The 24,451-nt window shown below is 49.7% G+C and overlaps 9 protein-coding genes across 10 annotated transcripts; 6 read left to right on the top strand and 3 right to left on the bottom strand.

The window, feature by feature from the left end:
* Positions 1-414: 414 nt before the first annotated feature.
* On the bottom strand, positions 415-2,944 carry FVEG_07010 (hypothetical protein). Its single transcript, XM_018895492.1, has 2 exons — positions 1,795-2,944; positions 415-1,745 (listed from the first exon to the last, which is right to left on the bottom strand). Exons 1-2 carry the CDS (start codon positions 2,611-2,613, stop codon positions 765-767), a joined length of 1,800 nt encoding a protein of 599 aa, XP_018752771.1. The 5' UTR covers positions 2,614-2,944; the 3' UTR covers positions 415-764.
* Positions 2,945-3,400: 456 nt separating this feature from the next.
* Positions 3,401-7,677, bottom strand: FVEG_07009 (DNA polymerase gamma, mitochondrial). Of its 2 annotated transcripts, XM_018895490.1 has the most exons (3): positions 7,619-7,677; positions 6,998-7,321; positions 3,401-6,947 (listed from the first exon to the last, which is right to left on the bottom strand). In XM_018895490.1, the coding sequence occupies exons 2-3, from the start codon at positions 7,158-7,160 to the stop codon at positions 3,691-3,693; spliced, it is 3,420 nt and encodes a 1,139-aa protein (XP_018752769.1). In that variant the 5' UTR covers positions 7,161-7,321; positions 7,619-7,677; the 3' UTR covers positions 3,401-3,690. The 2 variants fall into 2 exon arrangements, with proteins under 2 accessions (XP_018752769.1, XP_018752770.1); XM_018895491.1 differs by lacking the exon at positions 7,619-7,677 and having other exon boundaries at positions 6,998-7,342.
* A 1,061-nt stretch (positions 7,678-8,738) lies between these two features.
* FVEG_15999 (hypothetical protein) lies at positions 8,739-9,047 on the top strand (the record flags this gene model as incomplete). Its single annotated transcript, XM_018905227.1, has 1 exon — positions 8,739-9,047. The coding sequence occupies one exon, from the start codon at positions 8,739-8,741 to the stop codon at positions 9,045-9,047; it is 309 nt and encodes a 102-aa protein (XP_018752768.1).
* A 72-nt stretch (positions 9,048-9,119) lies between these two features.
* On the top strand, positions 9,120-9,531 carry FVEG_07008 (hypothetical protein; the record flags this gene model as incomplete). Its single annotated transcript, XM_018895489.1, has 2 exons — positions 9,120-9,171; positions 9,443-9,531. 2 exons carry the CDS (start codon positions 9,120-9,122, stop codon positions 9,529-9,531), a joined length of 141 nt encoding a protein of 46 aa, XP_018752767.1.
* Positions 9,532-10,354: 823 nt separating this feature from the next.
* On the top strand, positions 10,355-10,981 carry FVEG_15998 (hypothetical protein; the record flags this gene model as incomplete). Its single annotated transcript, XM_018905226.1, has 2 exons — positions 10,355-10,724; positions 10,782-10,981. The coding sequence occupies 2 exons, from the start codon at positions 10,355-10,357 to the stop codon at positions 10,979-10,981; spliced, it is 570 nt and encodes a 189-aa protein (XP_018752766.1).
* Positions 10,982-11,704: 723 nt separating this feature from the next.
* On the bottom strand, positions 11,705-17,199 carry FVEG_15997 (hypothetical protein). The gene is made up of 4 exons (XM_018905225.1): positions 16,858-17,199; positions 12,483-16,802; positions 12,009-12,430; positions 11,705-11,954 (listed from the first exon to the last, which is right to left on the bottom strand). Exons 1-4 carry the CDS (start codon positions 17,045-17,047, stop codon positions 11,898-11,900), a joined length of 4,989 nt encoding a protein of 1,662 aa, XP_018752765.1. The 5' UTR covers positions 17,048-17,199; the 3' UTR covers positions 11,705-11,897.
* A 677-nt stretch (positions 17,200-17,876) lies between these two features.
* On the top strand, positions 17,877-21,781 carry FVEG_15996 (hypothetical protein). Its single transcript, XM_018905224.1, has 7 exons — positions 17,877-18,186; positions 18,238-18,505; positions 18,553-18,798; positions 18,856-18,956; positions 19,003-19,352; positions 19,416-20,043; positions 20,095-21,781. Exons 1-7 carry the CDS (start codon positions 18,035-18,037, stop codon positions 21,701-21,703), a joined length of 3,354 nt encoding a protein of 1,117 aa, XP_018752764.1. The 5' UTR covers positions 17,877-18,034; the 3' UTR covers positions 21,704-21,781.
* A 781-nt stretch (positions 21,782-22,562) lies between these two features.
* On the top strand, positions 22,563-23,111 carry FVEG_15995 (hypothetical protein; the record flags this gene model as incomplete). The annotated part of the gene is made up of 1 exon (XM_018905223.1): positions 22,563-23,111. One exon carries the CDS (start codon positions 22,563-22,565, stop codon positions 23,109-23,111), a length of 549 nt encoding a protein of 182 aa, XP_018752763.1.
* Positions 23,112-23,225: 114 nt separating this feature from the next.
* Positions 23,226-23,636, top strand: FVEG_15994 (hypothetical protein; the record flags this gene model as incomplete). Its single annotated transcript, XM_018905222.1, has 1 exon — positions 23,226-23,636. One exon carries the CDS (start codon positions 23,226-23,228, stop codon positions 23,634-23,636), a length of 411 nt encoding a protein of 136 aa, XP_018752762.1.
* Between the last annotated feature and the right edge of the window lie 815 nt (positions 23,637-24,451).

Below are 24,451 nucleotides of genomic sequence, written 5' to 3'. Positions count from 1 at the left end.
AGGTAAGGTGCCCAAGGTAGATACGGTAATAACAAAGTCTTGTCTACGTGCTCTGGCACCCAACCAGGTCTTAATCGCCAGCCAGCCAGCCTCTCTTAGTCGTGTGGCTCTAGCGAGTCAATGACTTACACATCTCGATCTGGGCGTACAGCAACCAATGTTGTAACTTATCTTTCCGGTTCTAATAAACTCAACCAGTAGTGGCATGTTCACCTACCTAATAACCTGAACCGGCAAACCATCGTCATCCGACTACAGAGTACCTACCTGCATCCAGTGGCGGCAGAACTAAAGACCCTCACTCAGTAATAGCAACATGGGCCAGAAACAAGGCTAATTTCCTTGTGCATCGTTGGCCTGAGTCGTGGCTTGGCTTAGACGGACTGTATGCTCCGGGCAGCTTAGGCTATTTTGCACTACCCTATAACTATATTTCTGAACCCCAAGGTATCTTGTAAGACCTTGTTGAATTGAACTGAGGAGAACAGGTGATCTTTACTTTACCATGCTAAGATAACTGTATTTATATCAATTTATATCAACTGAGTTTCTGAGTCACAAACCCAAAAACCCCCAGATATGAAGAATATGTCGAGGCTGGTCATAGCGAAACGAAGTGCGCCATGTAAATAATGACATATCTATGTTTCTTAACCCGAAAAAACTGCATACATCGCCATGTACTACGTATTTACAAATGCCGTACTCCAATAGACCCGACCTCAGTCAGCTGCAACGCCCCCATAATCCATAGCCATCAAGCTCTACTGCAATGGGACACGCTCCAGGGTATCTGTCAAGATGCCAAGCTGCATCGAAACCTCTTCTTCTTGCCCTTGTCCATCAATCTCCTTCTTATCTATTGCCTCTCTCAGGCGCTTGGCGGCTGTCAGTAAGGGGCTTGCGTATCGATGCTCAACTGCTGCGGCCATTCCAGCAGGAACCAAGTGCTTGAAATCTTGACCACCAAATAAGAACAGAGCGAAGTTGGCAACCTGAAGGTGAAAGGGTGCGAACTGGACCCAAAACTCCCACAAGGCCTCCAAATCTGTCTCAGCGAAGGACTCGAGGTCCTCAAAAAGGGTATACTGAAGTGTGTCCAGGCAGTCCGGATCGGCAAAGCGGCCCGTTGAGCCAGCCTTGCGGGCGGCAATGATCTCTTCGCGTAGCCATGTCACTGCGCATGCTTTCAGTGACGAGAACATGCAGTTTTCCAACAAGTCTTCTAAAATACCCAATCTGTCTTCCTCGTGGGGGTCTTCGTGAAGGATGTGACCCGCCAGCACAGTCGCTGCATTCCGTACCCGCAATGATGGATGGAAGACGGAAATGAGCGTAAGTAAATGATGGTACGACATGAAGGTTACGTCCTTGTCGTCGGTCTCTTTAGGTCCAATAATGCGCTTCTGGTCGTGGAGCCATAGTGCAATGACTAACAAGGCCTCGACGGTCCCAGGGTTGCTCTCTATCTGCGTCTGAGGGTCATCTCCGAGGAATCGTTTGAGTAAATTGTGGTGCTCAGGAAAGATGTAAGCGTCAGGTTGTTCGTAGTCGGCATCAAAGATATCTGATGCAAACATGCGATAAGCAGTCAAGCAAAGAAATCCACCAGTGGAGAGTTTGATGCCCTCAGGATTCTTAGGATCAGGCTCGACTTCAAGTGGATTCACTGCAAAAGGTGACTGCAAGGCCTTCTTGACCTCAGCTGACGGTAGCTTCGCTAGGCCCAGATCGCGAGCTACAGACTGAAAGAAAATTAGTACCAAGATCTCCCCAATGGGAATTGCCACTTACAACCAACTGTCCAACTAAAGCATCCTTGGCTTGGAGCTCGTCGACCTGCTTGAAAGCTTGCAACATAGTAGGTTTCCCCGGCACGATCCTCTCCGGATTGTAATACTCCAAGTGCCGTGCCGCCCACTCAAGCGTATTTGAGTTGACATATGCTTCGAGGATACTCGTAACAAAAGACTGCAAGAGACGAGATACTAGCTCAGCCTCACCCTCGGCGGCCTGACCTGCATCAGCCTCAGGATCGGGTGCGCTCTTGGAGATGTCGCTGTCTTGAAACGGTGTTTCGAGCTTGGTGCTGGACTGGCGAGTGGGCAGCGGTGGCCGCTTTCTGCCAGAAAGAGACCGAGCGAGATCAATAACCGCGGCTGTAGTTTCGGCACCCTGGGGGTTGTATGCCCGGTAAACGGTCTGCAGTGTCGTGTGTAGGAATCGTGATGGCGCCTTGACCTGCAGTCTTCTGTGGAGGATGCCCAGCATGCCAACCAGAGTGATGAAACTTGCGCTCGCAGAGGCATCTCCGGCCTCAGAAGATTCGGCCTTGGAGTCAAGCACTTCAAGCACCTTGATAATGACCTCGCGGGGGTTCCCAAGGCGGGCAACGGTCTCGAGGCAACCTTGGCTACCAGGGACGGAGATTAGCATCTCCACGAGGTCCCAGCCAATATCACGTGTAAGCTCAGCATCTTCGAGAATATCCTCCAGAGTTGGAAGAACTTCGGGGGATAGATTCGTTTCGACTATGGTGAGGTATGTCAAGGCGTCTGTGGCGGGGGGCCGAGACTCCTTGAGTCTTTCAATAGCTTCGTCGACGGACACCATGATGCTGAATGAATAACAACTGTGCTGTGTTCTCTCCCGATAATTACAGAGATCGATCGTACTCGTCTTATGTATTGACTAGCTCGATCGAAAGGGTCCGGGAGGTTTGACAAGCTATACCTAGTTACTGAGGGGTCGAATCGTTCGGCTCGTGACAGGTCTAGCGTGGTGAAGACAGCACAAGAAGTGAATGATGCTGGGGGCGCAAGAAAGATTGAGAAAAGCAAGTCAATGAGAGAAATAAACGGAAGGGGCGAACCTCCCCTGATCGATCTACAGCTTCTTTGTGATCTCGTTGAAATGAGATTGATGAAGGAACACAAAAGGAAAGCTAAACATGCGATGAGGGATGACGAGGAGCCTTTAGTGGAGACCTTGCCCACTTAGCGCGGGACACTTTCGTCATCACGCTTTTAGACATGAGCTTGTTTTCCACTCAATTTGGAGGCTCAAGACAGCAACATCACCACACACTCTCTGATTCATGTGTGTATGAATGAGGCCGTTGTTTTTGACAATCATGTCCAGACGGATGGACTTGTGAGAACATTCAACTGAGAGTACGCCCAGTCTCTTTGTGCCTGGGCTAGTCAAGCCAATACCAGTAGTACACATGGATCACTCAAAACGAGGCGCTTGATGTGCTACAGGGGTCAATCTTTGATCCTTCCATCGCCAAGCCTTCACCCACTCACCTTAAAGTTTCATGTCGGCTTCGTTAGTTAGTGTCTATGTTCTGTAGCTTCGACATGAGTTCTCAGCAATCAATAAACATGGCGAAGCAACGTTCCAGTAAAGCAATCCATGGCATCAGCCAACATGTCAATCAAAGGATAACACAAAGAGTTATTATATGGTTTGCAAATATACATAAAGACAGCAGCCCCCTTTAACGCCCCCGAAGCCCATCCCCAGATCCCCAACCAACACTAAACACCAGACCCAGATGCAATCATACATATTCATACTGCCAAATAGACGCCTCCACGTAAGTAACTATAATACATCGCCAAACAAAGCGTACAAAAGAAATATACAACTACGCCCTCCCGAGTTGCCTCAAGGGCGTGGGTGGGTTTACATCCTCGAGTTTTGGCTCCAGCTCTTGCCGGAGTATTTCGGCCACGCCATTTTTCTGCTCTCGTAGGCATTGGGTTTGACTTTCAGGGCCTCAGATACAGAGACAGGCTCGTCCATGGGGACTAGTCTTGGGTATGCTCTGTAAGGCAACACGCTTTGCAATTCTTTCCTGCTCAACGGCTTGTCTTTCTTCGGCGCTGCAGCGAGTTTGGCTTTCTGGACGTCTTTGACAATCTCTCGAAGTTCCGCGTCGTCACTGACGATTTGGGCCTTGAGGAAGGGGATTGACTCTTGCGCTGACTCCTGAATACCCTGCATAATAGGCACTCGGGGGGTATAATCGATCTGATCTAGTCTGGGAGCATACTTTGCATCAGGGACGATATCAGGATCTAGCCTTGCAATTTCTCCCTTCTCCAGAAGTGTGCTAATATCGATGCTTTCTCCAGGGGAAATAGGGGTTGGGTGGCTCGGTGTGACGCACTCCATGTCCACTTCTTTGCGCAACACATGGTCAATGTCCACAGCAGAGAAATAAGCACATGACTGAGGAAGGTCCTGAATGCCAACCTGCTGGGAGAACATGGCACGGGTCCACAGGTTGGCAACCTGCAGAGCAAGTGCAGTGCGGTATTTGTCCGTATCCTTGACCAAATAGCGAATTTCGTCGTGAACTGTGATAGCAAGTCGGGCATCAATGTTGAACCTGCGGATCAGGTAGTCCATGGAAACGATGAGCAGATGGAGGTAGTCAACACCTGATGATTGGATAGCCCAGTTGATTCTCGATGTCAGATAACCACCTTTGCTGATGTATCGTCCCATAAGAGCTTCAGTGATGCCAGCTCCCAGTACTGGCGTTCTTGCCTTATCTTGCTCGGCAAATTCTTCCAGCTTGTTAAAGACAAATGATTCGGTGCCGCCTCTCCAAAAGGGTCGTTTGTAGAGCACCTTGCGGTTGGTCTTGGTGCCTTTAGTATTTGCATATAGTTTCGAAGCCGTCTCCAACGTCTCTTTTTCCGACAGATTGGGGTTAAACTGCCGCAACAAAGTCGCTGCGAACTTCAAACCAGCGCCATAGATTCGACCATAATTGAAAACCTTGGCATCGTTTCTGGTAATGCCAAGAATCGATGCGGTTCGCGAATGAAGATCGGTGCCGGCAGCCTTTGTGCCTTCCAAGGTCATGAACCCAACAGCATTCCCACCGTGAAGCTTAAAGGTTGCGTCGCCGACAAGGCTGGCAATCCAAAGCTCCTCCGAATCAACATCTGCCCCCACAAAGCAGTAGCCTTCAGGTGCCTTTACCATTGCCTTGAGCTCAGAGCCCACTCGATTCTTCTTGGCATTACTAGCAGTAAGCCAGGTATTCTCGACTGCTCTGCGAGTTATAGTACCCATTGGAATAATTTGTGGTAAGATAAAGCCGTTAGCGCTGGCCTCCCTGCCTTTGTGCCCACTCTCAGCTTGTATGCCTTGATGTGAAAGGTCATCTTGATAGACAACCATTTGAGATTTGATGCGGTCCCTCGCGCTGATCCAATAAGAACATGATGCGTTCATTTCCAAAGCCCCTTTAGCATATGAGTACTCAGAGGACAAAATGCCGCTCTCAAAGTAAGCCAAATAGCCCTTTGCCATTGGGTTCGCACAGCGAGCCGTCGGACCATCCTTATGAGGGAGTTTGAAGTAGGTATGGGCATGGTCGTCGCGTAAATGGATCTCTTTCTCGTCGAATTTGCATTCGATCATTTGTTTGGCTGTATATTTCGAGGCTTCCGCTCGTGGTACGCGAAACGTCCAACCATATTTGTCAGACCAGAATAGCGGGTGCCCGTCCCAAGCTAGTCTTAGTAATAGAGGAGCGATTCGCGTTCGAACAGTGATGTTGATAGGGGCATTGTTGGTTTGGAAGAGGTCTTTGTACCATTTGGGCATACCAGGTTTCTTCTGCCTAGCTGCAGGTCTTGGGGGGTCGTTCTTCCGCTTGCCTTTGACCATTTTGATCATTTGTCCTGACCAGTCGAGTTGTTGCATCCAGGGGTCATTTGTGTAGACCTCAGGCTTATCCTTGATCTCCAACGCTTTATCAGTAAGACCAATAAGCCGTTCCTCAACGGCATCATTGAGCTTGTGGTATGTAGCTTCGGCATTGGTGATATACGCATCCCAGGACTTGTCAACCGGCAGAATAACGGACGAAAGGTGCCGGAGGGCTGCGAAACTGACGGGGTGTGGGCATGTCTCTAGGAAGTTGGGGAGAACAATCTGGTAAATACGATGAGTGACTGACACGTCGGCAGCACAATAGTCCAGAAGCTGGTCTAGTCTCTCCAGGATCTTTTCCCGGTCCAGTTCGCTAAAGTCGTCACGAAGAGCTTTGTCAATCGAAATATTGAGGTGAAACTTGGCGACATCACGGAGAGAGTTGACGGAACTTCGTTCAACCCAGAGCTCTTCTTCATCATGCATGCCGCTGGTCATCAATACCGCTAAATCATTATCCGGAGTCTTGCTCGCAACTTGATCCCGTAGTTCTCGATTCTTCTTATGTCTCATCCAAGTAGGTCGCTGTTGAGAGCACATACCGTTCACAGCGACGTGGAGCGACATTGTGTCGAGAAAGGCATTTCGAGTCTGCTTGACACTATACTCCTCCAACACCCGCGCTCGGTCGAAGCCGACGTTGTGTCCAACAATAATTTTGGCCTTATTCGGGTCGCCTAATGGAATCAATTGTCGATCATTGGTGGTCTCCATTAACAGCCACGGCGACAGCCACGCATACCAGGCAGTCGGACTGGAAGCGCAGGCCATCACAGCAAAGGGGCTGACTTTCCACATAACTTCAGTGTCAAACGACAACATCTCTTCATCAGGAGCCTCAACTTTTTCGGTCTGCCCATCGGGATAATACTTCGTCCAACCGCTTTGATGTATCCATTTTCGAGGCTTTGGGGGTGGATTGGCGCGGGCGAACTCTTTTGCATATGCCAGATACGGCTCCGCGCAATCCACTCCGAGTTTGTGAAAATGTTCGTCAAGTGTGCGCCCTTGGAGAGGGGGAAGATCGAAAGCTATGGGTTCGGATTTATCGGTATTCTTTCCAAGCAAGTCATGGCGCCTTAGATGGTCTCTTGATAACTCGACCAGCTCTTGTGGTGGAGGTTTGACACCGTCAGGGAAAATCTGGTCAAATATGTGAGAGCTGAGTTGCTGGACGCCTATCTCATTATATCGGGCTTCGGAGGGCACTGCGATAAAGTTAGTATGATAGGGTTGTGGATGGTGAATCTTTTCTTACGTGCAAGCGTGCTCTTTGGGTTCGATTTGATGTTGTCGGCGACAGCAGCCAGCCATCGGACATGAGCGCGCAAAGCATGACGGCGAAAAGCCTGGTGACGAGCAATTCGGATGAAGCTGGGCGTCGAACCGCGCAACGGCTGAGCAGCAGCCGATATGAGCATAATTAGGTGCAGCACGATAGCATCACGGCTTCTGATACTGTAGTTGATCCGCTAGGATGTATCGGTAATGTTTCGTCTATATCCGGGCTGTGGTTTGACAGAAGCAAGAGATAGCCCTAGATGATAGAGGCCAGGATGATGAATTTGGCATTTGGATGAATCTTGACCAAATTAGTGAGGTGACACCCCTGTTAAGTGGATGACGCCGTGCATTCTTGGTGGGTCTTTTCCCATGTGCTTCAGATAGGAGTGGGGAATGAGATGCAAAGGGTCTAAAAAGATGGAGGGGCATGGTTGGAGGCAAGCTTACAAGGTAGTAGGGTTTGTAATAGAAGAGATATGGCAGAATACATGATAACGTGTGGTATCTTGAAGTAGAGGCAATGGCCCGAAAAAAAAAAAAAAAAAAAAAAAAAAGCTGGCATGAGGTGATTTGCTACAAACGTCGCACATCTTACAATCTTCAGTCCTCTAATCTACTAGGTACTGTAGTATGTAGTACGAAAAGTTATGCCTAAGGTGCTGACGTTAGACTTTAGTATTGGCTTCGATGTCCTGAAAGATACCTATTGGTGTTTATGCAAAGCCCAGAATCGTTGCTTCAGAAGGTTTGTCTGCAATTAGGAGAGATGAATCTCGTGTGACGAATGCTTATAGGTAGTTTCACTGTCTTGTAGTTAATTAATATGGTGGTAAAGCTTACATCAAGACCATCATCCACAAGACCATGAAAATGCCCTTTCAACCTACCCTTGTGTTCTTGAGATGATTGCTTAGCTTGAAAACCAGGATATGAAACTAAACACTAGAGGGAATCCCCGTTCATCCCTTGAAGGATTCCCTAGTTCAGCTAGCTATCCGTATAGGTTCCTGATGTTGGAAAGAATTTCGGTGGCGTCTGGACTCAGTCGTGTATCCCAACCCACAAAGCAGATGGAAATTGCCGTGAATACGGTTTGCAACACAGAACATCAGCTGTTATTGAGTTGTGTTGAATGGAAACATAGATTTGAGCAAACTCTGGTATTACTTGCGTATGGAATGTCTCGTCGAGGTCTATTGCGATATGCATCATGCAGGGACCCGAACTTGTCCAAGGCAAACGTGAACGCCATCATCCGAGTGATGGTGGAATGATGACACTAGCAAAAAGCTGCATATCCGAGTCTCGATATCTGATGATATCACCATAGCCAGATGCCTTTTGACTGTGGCTGTCAACAGCTAATGGATTGCTACTATGCGGAGGTTGGGTTGAGTGGGCAAAGAGAGGGAATGATGTTTGTTCTCTTACAGTTCATACACTCGGTAGAGATCAGTGAATGGGCAAGATCAATTTAGTTAGGTACATACTTATCCAGGTTGTCAGGTACCTTAGTAGGTATTAATGCAGGGTTGCTCAGCAGGCATGGGTTGGATGTTTTCTGGCAATAAGAGGCTTCCTGCTGGCAGAGCCGAGACCCCTCGTTGGCTCACACTCACTTCCATTCGCATCTATCAGCTCGGCTCAGCTCCCCTCAGCTCCCGTAGCCGGTTATTTGATCCCGAATGAGTTATTATATGTTTATTACTATATGAATGTTATTTCTCATACTGTCTGCATCCTTTAGATGTCCCCGACTTCTTTACCCTTCCATACTCAGCCCTTTTGCGATACAAAGAGCCCTTGATACTCTCCCTGCTCTTGATGTATCGCGCGTCTTTGTGTCGTCGTTCTCTGTATTGACCTGGGCTGTTTCATCCCTTCTTCCACTCTCAGCCAGCCAGGGCAAGCTTCTGGTTTCAACTCACATCCGATTCGTACAGCCCGAGTCCAAGCTCAACCCTGCCCAAGACCAAGGCGGCCCGCCCAAAGCCAGGCCGGGTTCAGTGGGTTGTTTGGTTTAAAGAGTGGTGCATCTCCACGCTATTTGTACCATTTCTTCCCTTCCCTTCCCGTGACATTGACGCCCACCAACAATGGAGCAAGAATTCTTGTATATGGATTCTCTCCTCTCTTATATGTTGCAAGGTTAGAGATTCAAAATTCATCCTCACTTCTCTACCCGTATTTTGGACATTATTTTCTTGCCTTGCCTTGCCTTGCCTTGCCTTGCCTTGCCTTGCCTTGCCTTGCCTTGCCTTGCCTTGCCTTGCCTTGCCTTGCCTTGCCTTGCCTTGCCTTGCCTTGCCTCTGCCTTTGTCCCTTCTTGCTTCTGCCACGCTCTAGCCGAATCCAATGTCCCCACGTATTCCACGGTAGCAAGTCAACTCCTGACGTTCCTTTGTACTCGATTGAATAGGCGACGCGGACTTGTTTTTGACTCGGCAACGACTATACTCTCTCCGATACATCTCCATGTCACCACCACGAGATAGTGTCACCTCCTGATTTTGCTGGAGCTCCACATTCAAATACACAACCGCGTTCGCGTGCTCAGAGGACAGTCGACTTGGATATTGATGGAATCAGTGCCAGTGCCAGTGGCAGCAGTGGCAGCAGTGGCAATAGCAGCAGCAGAAGCAGCAGTGGTGGTGTTGGTGCGAGCCGCTCCCACATTCGCCAAACAACATCATCGTCTTTACCTCTAACGTACCTCTCTTTGCCACCATTGATTTCCAACTCTCGCCTCCGTCCTAATCGAACACCAAGCCCATTAACAACCACCCAACAGCCGAGGCCATCCGACTCCCCTCCACCCCAGAATATCCAAACATCACTTTGGGGAGAACCAGCGAGCGCATCATCAACACACTTTGAGCTTCCGCCAATCGGTTCCTGGGAAAATGACCATTCCGAGTCTTTGCATAACGCCGATTTAGAGAATTCACTGCTCGCTGCCGAAATCGAGGACGATTTCCTCGCCGACCTTGCCGATGGTGATTTTTCGTCGCCCTCATCGTACCCACCGTTCACGAACCCCGATTCACGGCCGAGTCAGTCCCATAGCGTAAGCCTTCAATCAGCCGTTCAGGCTCCCACGCCGCATCGTGCATTCCGCAACACCACCGCATCCGCCACCACAAATACAACGGCCCCAGAACTATCGTCCACCAACTGCATCCTCCACCCTTTTGGCCCTGAGCGAACAACAACACAGCTCTCCTCGGCTAGCAACTCTACTGGCGAATCTCAAGCATCGTTGCCTGTTTTCGACTCCCTCGAGGAGAACGACTTCTTCTTCGATAGTCCTGCAAGCTCCTTCTCCGAAGCTATGCCACCCGCAACTCGGCGAAGTACCACAGCTGCGGCTGCTCGAACTGGTTCAGTACACGCGAATAAACGACGAAGAACATCAACGACTGCTGCACCCGCGGCCCCCCCGCGGCCCCGGCCCACGTCGAGACAGAGAAAGTCACCCGCAACCAGCAAAGATATGAATGCTGAACTATTCGGCAAAAGCCCAACTCGGTCCCCTATCGACGTTGAAGCCAAAGCCGAATTCGACACCATCGATCTGACCGAGACCAATGAAGTGTTCGAGGAGGGTCGAAAGCCAGAAAAGGATGATCGCGTCAAGCTTGCTGCCTTTCAATGTGTCATCTGTATGGACGACTGCTCTAACCTCACAGTCACACATTGTGGTAAGTGATTCCGGTTCTGATTTTGAAGATTCATGTACGATTCTAACACAGCCCAAGGCCATCTATATTGCGCTTCCTGCTTGCATCAGTCTCTTAATGTCGACGTCACCAAGGGAAAATGTCCCATGTGCCGTCAAAGACTTGACCTGAAGCCTCGAGAAAGCTATAACAGCAAGACCAAAGGATACTGGCCCCTTGAACTGAAGCTCATGACTGCCACACGGAAAGGAAAGCGCAAGGCCAATACACTTTCTTGATGTGATCGACAACCATCTACGATGGGCGACTGCTGCGATTCTCTGGACCCATAGCGCAGTTGAGCACTTGGTTCAGAGTTTGATGGCTGACTCTAATGCACCGTCGTTGTTGATACGTGGCACTCCGTTTAATCGACTTGATCGACATCTGCGGATACTTGGAGCTCGTCACAGGTACGGGGTTGAGCTAGCCGCCACACGCCCTCGTGGCTTATATAGTGTTTTCTTCTTTAACGTTACGGCGGGCGGGTCACTTTGGGGCGTCAGATAAAGATACCCAGCATTTACATGGATAAGGGGAACATAGGACTGCATTGTGCATTGATTTAATACGCAACAACGGTTGTTGCGTCGCTCAGGAAATGGCGCACTCGGAGTAACTAAGGTGGCCAGGCGAAGGATATACGTATCATGCCGTACCCATGAAAAGGACACAGACTCACTCATCCATCGGGTTGACCGTTTGGTGTTTAGGCAACAGTATATGGCGCATAGACTTTAGACCTTTGATACAGTTTGATTTGCTTTGTGCCGATCCCAGTTGTCGAATATTTAAAGCAGTGATTATGAACCGAGATGTAAGATGTCAGAATATGTCAAATGCAGCTGTTGAAAGCATGCCCATCCCAATTGCGTACCATAATGAAGTGTAGAAGAGCCCATGTTTCTCTTCCCACCATGGCCTTGGGCTCACAACTGGTAAAATCAGCACGAGGGTCGCTTTCCATGTCTCATCTTGGCACTAATGTGATTGATTATTTCACCTATACAGACTAAACCACACTCAAACGCATATTCCATTCCACGCTATCCTGCCAACGCCGCCTAACTCTACAGCCTATATCCCATCTTGACACGCATTCCTTTATGTCATTGCAAATTATATCTAGGGCATCTCTCCTTCTCTTGGACTGGCTTAGTGGAAGAGACCGTGGCTCTGCTGCTTCGGCTCAGGAAGGACTTCATTCTCGAACTGCAAGTTTGTTAGTTGCTTGGTTGTGTATCTGAGGGAGTGAGCAAGCGTTACCTCAAGGAACCGTGTCGCTGCGATGATAACCATTAGCCCTTCAGCCAACTCTTCAATATTCTGATCCAGGCCCTCATCCGCGTTGCCGCTCCCGATACCCGCGCTTCGTTTGAGGGTATGCGTGACGAGCATCCGATGCTCGGTAAGGAATTTGCGGCCCTGCACCACGTTGTGGCTACCGCGACAGACAAGGGCGGCACCGATAATGCGCACGACTTGAGCAAGAAGGCCATAGTGTTGCTCCAGAGCACGAGGGTTGGTGTTGTTGATTTGAAGTTCGGGATCTGCTCCAAAGAGACCTGAATCCTCAAGTGATCGGAAAAGGTTGGAATGGATGATATACTTGGCTCCAGATCGTGTCTGCGCAAGCTCAAGGAGTAGAGCAAGGCGAGCATTCTGGTAATTCTGCTGCTCAGAGGTGCCTGAACAAAAGAGTCAGCAGTAGTTTCGGCGAGGAAGCAAACAAAGACGTACCTGATGTGAAGACTTCATGCCACTCTTGCATGATATTTCGCAAAGAATCCACCATGATGCCAATGAAATTAAGTCGGTTGAGAGTCTCTACGACATGGCCATCGCTCTCCTGACGCCCTAAGCTGATGAGAGCGTTGAGTAGGATCAGTGCCGCTGTCTGGCATTGAGCTTCACCACCGTAGGCATCATCACAGATAACATTTATCAAGCGCTCACCATACACTTGGATCGTCTTGATAGTCTTGGGGCGATTCGAGATCAGAGATCCTTGATCAGCCATGCCAGTCAGGTAGCGATAGCAGATACCATAGTAAACGGATCTCAACTCCGGGGTTCCAGCCCACTTGCCGATAGCTTGCAAGCAGATCTGAAAAAGTTGAAAGAGTTTGTCACTCACGAGATTACCGATGGCTGAGCCTTGCTTGTCGTCTGCTGATGCTGAGAGGTCAAGCTTGAAGAGTAATACCTTGGCCAGCCGTGCAAGCTCGAAAGCCTCATCTGGTCGTTCAGAAGCAAATGCTTCTAAACTGGGTAGAATCGATTGTAGGGCCTGCAGGAAGAACGAGGTTTGTGCTGAGCCCTTGAAATCATTCGACTCGATCATAACGAGTAAAAGTTTTGTCCATGTCTTCAGCACCTTGAGGCTCTGTGTCGTGAGCTGCTTCTGTCGATTTGAAGAGATAAGGTATTCTATTATCATGCCTTCTTCGCGTTCGATAGCGGCCAGATCTTGAGCTGCAACCAATGCCCCCGATCCTTGAGCCTCACCTCGTTTCAAAAGCAGAACTTCTTTGACTCGCTCGAGGTTGTAAATTGGGTTGGAGTCTGCGTCGTTCTCAAGACAGGCTGAGAGGTCGATGTTTTTATAGTATTGAAGAGGAGGCAATAGAATCTCCCAAAGGCCCTCTGGGAGGAGGAAGTCGTAGAGGTCGAAAATAGTTGGAATCGGTATAGGTGTGTTTCCCTCTCCAATGATCTGACCATTCAGAGCCTCAAAGATGCGACGCTTCACGCTGGGCATACGGTTCTGAGCTATACTACAAAGCTCCATAGCAATGTATTCCAAGCCCATACTTCGGAGAGACAAGAAATCGATTAGAGCCACAGCACCATCTGTCACTGGGAACTGCACCATGGCGACATTCTCGCCTTCCCAAGGGAGGTCAGGATTGATGACTGTTTCACGCAACAAAAGGTGGAAGAGGATCTCATTCTCACGAAGTTCCTCGACCACAACAGGTGCAGATAGGGGCGAACTCCAAAGGATGTGTAGAATGCGCATCACACGTGATTTGATAGCGATGAGCCACTGTCGCATTCCTTGGGCATCGCCAGAGGGAGCCTCCAGGAGTAGTCTTAATAATGTGTGGAAGAGGGAAGTTCTCGAAGCGAAAGCGCCCTTAGCATCCACTGACACAGAGTCAATGCCGCACTTGAAGCCGAGGAGCAAGTGTGCAATCGTCGGCTTGCGGGGCGTCTCTTGTAGGCATTGATATAGGAAGTCGAGAATGTAAATTTTGGTGACATAAGCTGGGGAGTCTGCTTCACGCCCAGTTTCAAGAGGAGTTATCAGTTCCGAGACAAATGATCGGGATATGGCTTCGTGTTCACCGTTCGCCTCCAAGGCCACAATAGCCTTGTTGCGGTGCATTTGACGATTAGAGCCTGACCAGACAGCAGTAATTTTCGACGAAGAAGACATCTTCTCGAGCAACTTTAGGCATGCAAGACTAAGGTCTGGGTGTCCGATGCCACAATAGTTGCCTAGATCGACAACAAGATTCAATCGAGTTACTAGGCCATCTTCAAACGAGGCAAATGCGGCATTCGATACAGGAGGTCGGCGCTGGTTTGATTGGAGTTTGATGATGGGCCGAACAAGGTTGAGATAGGTGGCTTGGAGGTCAAGGACCTTGCTAATAACCTCAACGGCACGTAAGATGCCAAGAATAAGGGGCGAGTCTGGTGCAGCATTCCCAACATCTACAGGCTCTTGATGAATCGTGTTGAACAGAGCGGCCATAACTTTTTCGTTAAACATCCATTCCATCACTCTGGCAAAAGGATGCATGCGGACATAGGTGGCTAGGTCGGTAGTTGCGATGACTCCATCGACGTTGATGTTTGTTTCATTAGCCATGATAATAAGATCCTCGTTGAATGTGTTGAGGCAGACCAAGATGAACTCCAGGCAGCTTAGGCGAAGAACGCGAGTTTGGTTCACATCTTGAAGATCATTTGCCTTGGTAGCAAAAACCAGTCCCATCACGAAGTCGACATAAACCTCAATACCAGGCATGCGGGAAGCCGAGCCGAGATTTTCGGGGAATGGCAATCCATCATTGAGGGGACTGCTATCGATGGCTGGAGATATAAGAGAAAGTAGGAGTTGGATAAAAGACTCGGGGTCTTCAAAGCCATTGCTAATTTCATCAAAGATACGGTCCATGGAGACAATCGGTGATTGCTGAGCTTGGCGAGTGATTGGATGAGAAGCGTACCCTCCTGTGATCCAGGTATCAAGGCAATTCCACATAAGAATGCCCTCCTGAAGCGACTTTCGTACCATTAAAGCTCGTAGAGCCATAAAGGTACAGCCGCGTAAACGCGGGGGAATGGGACTGCTTGCGAGTTCATATAATGTTTCGACCAGGCTATAATTGGGATTGTGAAGGAGAAACTGTCTGGTTGTCTCACTTTCGCTGGCCAGCTTTGACATTAATCGGAGGTAGCATTCAAGCATCATGGCCGACTCTGGTTCGGTCTCTGCTTGATCACTGCTCATCTTTTCATTTCGATAACGAATTGTCTGGGGCGGTGTTGGCTTCTGTCTTATCTTGGCAGAGAAGAAGTCGAGCTCCCTGAAGATTTGTGCCCATGTCAAAGACTGCGATTTTCTCATCTTCCCGGATGAATGATGGCCCTCATCCATCAAGAACTCGTGTGCAGCAGAAGCGCACTCCTCGTTCTCCGAAATAGCCTGGAGCATCTCGCAGAAAGCTGTTACCAGAGGCGTTGAGGCTCTACGAGAAGCCCAATGCATGAAGCCAGCCAGGTTACTGTCGGGATCGGACCAAAAATTCATAGCAGCATCGGGTCGGCCCTCGTAAGCGTACGCAATGACCAACAAGAATCTTTCGAGATCGAGATCCTGCTCGTGAGTCTGGCTGGATTGACGTTGCTCATCCTCCTCCACCCGAAGTTTTCGTAGGACATCGGGAAGGTTAGAGATGAAGCCATCGACAAATACTTCAAGCTGGAGCATCAGAGTCAATTGAAAGAAGTCGGCGAACGGTATCGCATCCGGTGCTAATGCGGGAGACTTTCGCTGGAGCCATTTGCGCATGCCTGCTCTCACAGGGTCGTGCCAGTCAGGAGACTTAACATCAGCAGCGATAGAAAGAAGAAAGTCAAAGGATCCATCCTTCAAAGACTCTAGGAAAGCTTTTGATCGTTGTCGATCCTCCTCATCTAAGTCGGTGTTGGGGGGGATTGCAGCCTCCGGAGGATCATCCACATAAAAACCACTATACTCAGCGAGCCACCAAGCACGGAAAGCAGCCTGTAGCTGAGACAATGGCCACAGAGGACTATCTGCAGGAAAGAGTTTGCCATTCAGCTCACGAGCCTTGATGAGATCATATCCTCCTTCCGCAGACCCGAACACCGAAATGTACGCTCCAATTGATGGTATAAGGTGAACCAGCAGAGCATCGTACCTATCAACTTTCTGGAGAACCGAAACGAAGTCAATAAAGTCTTGTGTTGACCCTTGTCTCATTTCAATGCTCCGGCAGAGGATGACACCCAGTAGCTCGTGTTGTTGCATCAAGCTGACTCTGGAGAACTCGATAGTCTCCATCTGCTCAGAGATGCCCCCTGTTGTAGTTTGACCAAGAGTCTGGGCGGCAGCGATCTTGTCTCCTATCTTCTGAAGCCAGGCCTTAATCTCCTTCATGGAAGCCATGCATCTAGGTACTATCCGTTTTGTAGCATCTGTCCCCATGCTTGGCTGAAGCAAACGCTCTGCCACGTAGAGCTTGACGCTCTCGAGAGCTTCGGTGTCGGCAAGATCATCGTCGAGGCCTTCCAGCTCGAGGAGAAGTCTAACAATGTCCAGAACGTATTTGCGCTGCTGGTGGAATCGGATAATGGCACATTCGAGAAGGGATCGGCCCAGCGTGTCGGGGTCTTCTTGGGATTCAAGTAAACACCGGGTAGATTCGAGCTCATCAAGTTCTACCTCGTCAGAAAATGTGAGAACGTCTTGCTGGAAGTTGTCGTTTATTGAGTACTCGTCACCGTCAATGACGACTTTGCCTGTGTGATCAGTTAGATGAGAGAGAACCTTTAGTTGCGCCAACAAACTCCTTACCAGACTTGACAGCATTTCTATTGTCCCCTTTCCTTGCTGGTTTGTCCCATAACTTCCCTAATTCTGTCTCAAAGACCTGGACGAGAAATTCGTTGCCCAGTGCCTCTGCGCCCTCCACGCGACCTTCGCGTAATGATAGAAGCCCTTGATGGAAAGCTTGGAGGGCATCTAAAGCGGTGATCTCGGCCATTTTTATGGTTCAATACTGTCGCATGTTGATCAAAGAGGCGACAGCGAGTGTAGGATACAAGCTGCAAGATTTGCACCGTGGTGCGTAACGTTTCGCAAATGTTGAATCTTTTTGTCGATGGTTGTTAGTGGTCGCGGTTTTGAGATTCTTCACTTTGAGCCTTGTTGACTTCTCCAGTAGGTGAGCTCATCGAGCTATTTGATTGGTTGCTTCTTAGTGGTTTAGGCGGTGAGAAGCTTTCTGCCGCCTGAAAGCTCTAGGAGCTCTCAACCCCGGTATGCCGTAAAAAATAGGTACGCCTCAGGCCTTGTAATCTTCTGTCAATGTTTTATGGCCTCAGGTAAAGATAGCGATAGAGTCGACATTAGAAAATTATATTGTCGTTTAAGAAGTTAAAGATAGGAATGCTATGTTTTGGTAGACTTACCACCAAGAAACCGAATTGACAGCTCTACATAAGCATAGAGCGTTTCTGAACCATGTCCCTCTAACGTAATGTTAGCAACGTTGAGTTGGTAGGTACTATAAATCGTCCATGGGTACAATGCTGCAGGGTGCCTATTTTCTGTTGCTGTAGCTTATTCCGTGTTCACAGAAGTGCTCCTGTTTGCAGTCTTTTTGCGATTCTTCTCCCCATAGTCATTCACTACTTCGGTTTATCCTGTGATTTTGTTCTTCTTATTCTACTCATCCTAAGTACCTCTAAACTAATGGGAGTTTGCGCCTTTGGCTCTTGCAGGGTGGGGCTGCTCGTCGGAGCTTGTAGTTGATGCCTGAGGTGAGCTGCCACACTTCTCGCGCGACTCGAGGGTGAGCCATGCAACCTGAACCAACATTCACAAAACAGAAATCATAATACGCAGAAACCGAATAACAACGACGCGGCCATGGCGCGACTCACTAGGGGCTGGAGGCAATTCAAATATGAGATACAACCCGGCGGCACCGCGCCTGTGATTACCATGCCTATTGAACTTTCCCGTCCAAATGAAGCGAAATCCTCTCGAAGACATCGCGCAACGCGCCAAATTGGCAGGCTACCAGTATGGCGAACATATTGATCGCGACAAGGAGCGAAGCCGTATCCAAAAGCAAGAGACCATAAATACACAGGACCATGTGCTCCAGATCTACCAAGCGTAAGTTTCTGCGCGGTCTATTCCTGATGATTCGAGTACTGATTTGTACAGATGGTGGGCTAACGCGAATGGCGTGCCTCCTGAGCGATACGACGAGATATTAAGCCTAGAGACACCATTGCCTAAGATAGAGGAACTGAAAGATTTCTGGAGGTTCTATGCGCTCCAATCCAGTGGCCGCATAACTCTCAAGGACGGCTCAAGAACAAAATGTCCTACAGTCCGCACGCTCTTGAAAAAAGCGGCGGCATGGAAGGCTGGGTTCCAGCGGCGGACGGGCCAGATGCTGAGCGACGAAGACACAACAGAGATTAACATGGTATGTACTTTAAACTGGTGATAACACTAGAAGCTGACAGAACGCAGTGGTTATCAAAGAGTTTGCCGTATGAAGAAAGGCAAGGGAACAAACTTTATTGCCACAATATGGCAAAACCGAAGTTCAACTTCGAGTCATTGGACTTAGATCAACTTATCAACCAAGTATGGAATGGTCAAGACACCAAACACATCCATGACAGAAACCGGCTCCAATTTCATCTTCAATTGCTCATTTTCTGCGACAGCGGGGCTAGACGCGGCGCTATACTGAGTCACGGTGTGCCATATAAGGTAAAAAGATCACGATGCTCTTTCATTGCTATTATCGACTAACTGACCGACTTGCAGGATATTCAACTAGTCCTGCGTCCCCATGATGATGAGCCACCGTTTTTTTATAAGCTTGCCCAGCGTCACACAAAAAACAATCATGACCCGGAGCTCAGGACGTGAGTAACCCTCCATGCTTGATAGAACTGGGCTAACAACTTCCAGTTTCGGCAATGCTTGCAGTCAGCATCGGGTTCTGCGATATGATTCCGTATCTATTATTCTTATGCTTGCCGTGGTTGATGGTGCTCTAGACCTTGAGGATCTCTATCGAATGATCAAGAATGGTGGTGAGGGTCCTGTGGAATGGAACGAGCGATGCCGCGATATGCCAATTTGCCGAGAAGTGGATCGACAGGGAAATATCGATGAGACGAAACCGATGTCTCCAGATATGTTCGTTAACATGTTTCGAATGTTCCAGATGCAAGCAGGATACACTGCGGTACCTGGAACTTACTTTAATTCCGGTTCAATACATATGATCCGTCGAGCGCTTGGGAAACAACTAGACGGTAAGTGACCTTTTTAGTAGATCAGACTCTTGGTTAAAAACTCCTTTGCTAATTTGCATTCAGAACGATACACTGAGGTAGAAAGATCTCAACACTTGACACAAGCTGATAAATCTGTTTTTGGGCGAAGTTATACAGCAGACACTTCGTCATGTGACGGTTTGTCGGCCTTTTTAGGCGAGAAACCGGACCACAGGGCCGTTCGACACTTTCAGGGCATTACTCAATTTCGACAGGAGGGTCTGCCAACCCAGCTACCTGCTGCACTGAAAGACAAAATAAATTCAAACCCGGAAATTCTCGAATGGGATCAGAAGATAGCGCAAGCTTCCGATGATAAAGCTCAGAAAAAGTTTAGGCAGAAGCGACATAAGGCCTTTGAAAGACTACAGAGATGGACGTTAGAGGAGTATCGGCGAGAAACTTCCATGCTACTAAAGCGGGAGAAGCTATTGAATGGTACCTGCGTCAAGGCACCAGGTCCAGACCCAGATGATCCTATTCACAAGCTCAGACCTGAGAAGGTGCGGTTAGCTGAGAAAATGGCAAGAACCTCACCTACGACCAACCAAGACAGGATTGATGCGATGCGGGACATGCTGTTGTTGCTGTCCGCACCCACTGTGTACTATCGACGTGAGGAGGAGCCTAAGGACAAGAAGTGCCCCTTCTGCCTCAAAGAGATAGAGAGGTAAGAACATCCATTCTGTAAAATGCAGCACTACTCTAACGCAACTTGAAGTATCGCCAGTAAGCGGCTTAGGTGCAATCATATCCATCGCTGTCGGCAAAAAGCGACGGCCAAGAATCTCGGTGTTTTATTCTCAAATGTTAAGTTTTGCTATTTCTGCAACTTATTCTTGACTCAGGACGAATGGGAAGCACATTGTCAAACCCATTTGAAGGAGTCACTGAAGTACTGCGGCTCCATCACCTACCGACACACCTTGATTCGCCCTGCGTTCTGTCTGCTTTGTAGACAGTCGGAAAAATCACCTGCGATGAGGATGCTTTCTTGGGAGCGTGATGTTGAAGCTATACGCCATATGGAGAAGGAACATCAGTGGCCATGGTCATGCGCTGACTGTGAGTTTTTGGGTGAGAACGGTGACGCATGCTATTATCACCTCCACGATGCCCATGGCTATCAACTTCCTAAAGAACGAAAGTTTGAGGCTTCATCAAACAGCGCAAGCTTCATTTTGCAGGACAATTCAGACGATTGGATTTCAGAGTACATCCAATTCCCACCACATTCACCAGAGTTATCTGGGATTGCTGTGAAGGGAAACGAAACCATGCCAAGCCTTACGCTCCCTTGGAAACTTGAGCACGAACAGCCCTTTGAGGTCGTGACCCCTCAGATGAAGGCCATTGACGATACAATCCATGGCCACAGGGGATCCTTGGAAGAGCGATGGGATTGCCACCTCTTCTCGGACCTGCCAACAAACCTGGCTCCGGAGCAACTTAGCCCATTATCGTCGATAGGAACCGCGCTTGCTGAAGGCATGCCAAGCATGGCGATTCCTTTCGATGACAAGGAGCACTCCCAGTTAAATACTCTATCGATGGACAAGGAAGTGCCTATATCTCCAATACGAAGCGCAAGTTGGTTGCCAACATTAACAGATGTGGGACAAACCGGAGCCGAATCAGCCCAGTGCCATACACTTGATCTGGCTTCAACCGCGAAATCCTCGCTGGCTCTTTTAGCAGCTTGCTCTCCGGACTCTGACGAAAGCCCGCGAGACAAGGATGTACAAGACCTCACTGCAGGCCCGACGGCGATAGACCATGTACGCAGCTCTCACTGCGACATGTCACCTCTCCCCACCCCTTGTGTAACGGCCGACACAGGCATAGATACCGGCGACTACAGCCCTGGACCTTTGCTCGTTCCTTGTGATGAGCCAGATTACAACACTGGCTCTGCGACCTGTGGATACAAAAAGCGCCGAATTAAATTAATCACAGCACCCTGCGAGCCTGAGGTCGGCGATGTCGAGTCCCTGCCCAAGCCGAAGAAACGTCGCATCATCTTGATAATAAAACCTCGCACCACGAGCAATGCAGAGCTTGCTGATGTTGAAAGTGCAGCTCCAGAAGCCGAGGTCGACGGTCGGGACAAAACAACTGAGCCTGAAAGCCCCACGAAGATCCGCACTAGGATCAGGTGGACATCAGAGGAGGATGGAATCATTTGCAGACTGAAACAAGAGAATTACTCCTGGGCCGAGATCCAGCATGCACTTCCACATCGTTCTCTGGGCTCAATGCAGGTCCGATACTCGACTGTATTGAGAAGAAGCTCAGGAGTGATGGATGGACGTAAGGCGGCAGGTGAATAAGTTTGATAAATTGTCGAATGTAATTATTTTTATGAGAACTCGGTAGAATTTATAATTGATTATGCTTGGTCATGTCCTAAGTAGCTGGGTTTATTCACGTAGGCGTTGCTCTTACCAGTATTAGGCTGTATATAATGCATCACGTGACCTTTTTTATTATCGCTCTTCTTGATACTCCATACCTCCCAGCTTTGAACCAAATAGGGGCGCATCGCATTCCATGATAATGATGTCGACCCCGATCCGGTGCCTGTACGTGGGCCTCAGCCTGTACGAGAACGGTATTCTTCCCTCGTTCGCCACCGCGCTGTTATACAACCCCATGCTCTGCGACGGAGTCACGCCGTCAGTCCAGGTCATGAGCCAGATCATGTCGCTGTGTGCGGTTATCGTCAAGAGCAAGTTCGTGATCGCACACCCGGACATAGACCCGGACACACTCACGAACAGGGTCTAGTACACAGCCAGGTTCGCGATGATGTTGCGGTGCTCGTATGCGTGCGTCGAGGCGGGAGTCGCGTTCGTCAACGCCTCGCCGGTGATCACGAAGACGACCTCGGTCGAGTGCATGAGCGTGTCCCTGTTCTCGGAGTGGTTCGGGCGCGTGGTCAAGATCCACAACGACTCTGGGTACAAGATGAGTGTCACGTCCATGGGCGCGCTTGCGGACGAGGCCACCAACGACGCCATCAGCGCGCACACGAACCTAGGCGCGTCGATGAACATGGTGACCCGGCCATGATCTTGAGGATGAATGCGAAGAGGGTCCCGAACATCAGCCCGGTTCCGGACCAGTGCACGGTCGCGGAGGCGTCCCTCGAGTCGCTAGTGAAGGGGTACACGGTCCATCATCGGCGCCATGGGCGTGAGCGCGGAGGCTAACGACCCCGAGACTGTGTTCGAGAACACACAGCCGACCGCGACGACCTTCGCGAACCCCTTCGCATCCGCTGTCGCCAACCCGAACCAGGCCGGGGGCCAGAACCAGGGCACGAACGAGAGTGGGTACAGGAACGATACAGGTACAGGTGCTGGACGAGGCGATCGAGGCGGATTCGACGTTCCAGTCGGGGCCCTGAAGAGGAGCCAGCTCGGGGTCATCAATGGCATCAACCAGAGGGCGAACGAGATCCTGTTATCGTACAAGAGCATAAGCAACGATATCGTCCAGCTCGTGCAGAGGCAGGCGCAGCTGATGGAGAGGATGCAGACGTCCAGCATGATCGACGAGGGTATGGCGTCCGACGTGAACGAGGTCTGCAACATGCTCATGGAGTTCAGCAGCAGCACGATTAGGAAGATGGAGGAGGCCTGCGCGTTCATAGAGGGGGACACCGGCATCTACGTGAAAGAGACCATGCCCGTGGCCCCGCTCTTGCGCAGGGAGGACGGCTCGATCATGAAGTAGTTCGTGTACGGCCCGGTGCTCGAGCGCGCGAAGTTGAATAACAAGGTGAACGAGGTGATAGACTCGATCCCGACCAAGATTACGCAGGCGGGGATACCCTTCGATATTAACCAGATGACGAACGCGGGGCTGAGCTCGACCAAGGGCACGAACCTGGTCGACGATAGGGATAAGACCTATAACGATATCGCGGCTAGGGTCCTGGTCTCGCACATCTGCACGACCGAGTTCGCTGATACGGTCACCTCCAAGCAGGTGTACAATAACCTGCGTGAGTACTGGGTTAATTACAAGAACCTGGACGCTACCATGTTCGAGGTCATGACCACTATCGTGTCTGAGTATATGTCCATGAACGGGGGCGAGACAATGTCCGGCGACGAGATCGAGGGTATCATCAGCTGCCTGGACGAGGGCACGACCGAGAGTATCGACGAGTGCGTGGAGATCTTCGGGGACGTGGTCATGAACAGGACCTCGCTCGAGAACTTCTTCAACAACATCCACCAGAGCATCAGCAAGTAGATCGACACGCTCGGGTTTTTGGTCGGGTAGTTGGATCATCCGCGTGGACACGGTCGTGCTCGAAAACCCGATGATGACCTAGTCCACGGACTCGTACGACATGTCGCTATTGATCTCGTTCACGGCACCGGGTGGCGTACATGGTCTCGACACGACGAACTCGATATCAAGCTACATACATGTCTCGTGGGCGAATGCTCATTGCGTACAAAGGCGACAGTATGCTTCCACGCACATTGCCACGAATCCCGCTTCTACTCGATAACTCCAGCATTCCTAGCTGCTACATGCTACAGTTATGATCCGCCATTGAGCGAAGAGCGGCGACGAGCTCGTTATATTGAACTATCCCTCGTGTACAATCTGCAACAAGCAAGGTTTTGGCCTCGAGAGCTTGCCACAGAGTTATGGATTATGGTTGCTCGTCTTCTTCTTGAAGATTGCGCTGCTTTTACAGCACAAGAGCGGTTGCGCAAGTGCGACAGCGCCGAAGAATATACAATGGATATGTCAAGAACTTCCGAAACACGGCCAGGACCGACGTCAAGGGAGGAAGCCATATCATGCTGCTAGCCCCTGGTATATACGCGGAGGACTGAAATGGAGATGGCCCTTGGCCCCTGGCTAAAGCCGCTCGTCGCTCATACTCTTTCTCGAGAGGAAATACAGCGATTTTTGGTGTAAGCCGTTCCGCTGTTTTTCCTCACTCCGAGGCGTGGTTACCGCCCGGTCATTTGAAGCTAAAGACACAATTGAAATTCCAGACACACCCAGTCGTGCGATCCCCCCCCCCCCAAAATACGGGGTTTTGGTTG

The sequence above is a fragment of the Fusarium verticillioides genome, chromosome 7 (assembly GCF_000149555.1).
Source record: "Fusarium verticillioides 7600 chromosome 7, whole genome shotgun sequence".
NCBI classification, from domain to species: domain Eukaryota; kingdom Fungi; phylum Ascomycota; class Sordariomycetes; order Hypocreales; family Nectriaceae; genus Fusarium; species Fusarium verticillioides.
Note: the sequence above shows the minus strand (reverse complement) of the source record. Positions and strands in the feature narration are given on the sequence as shown.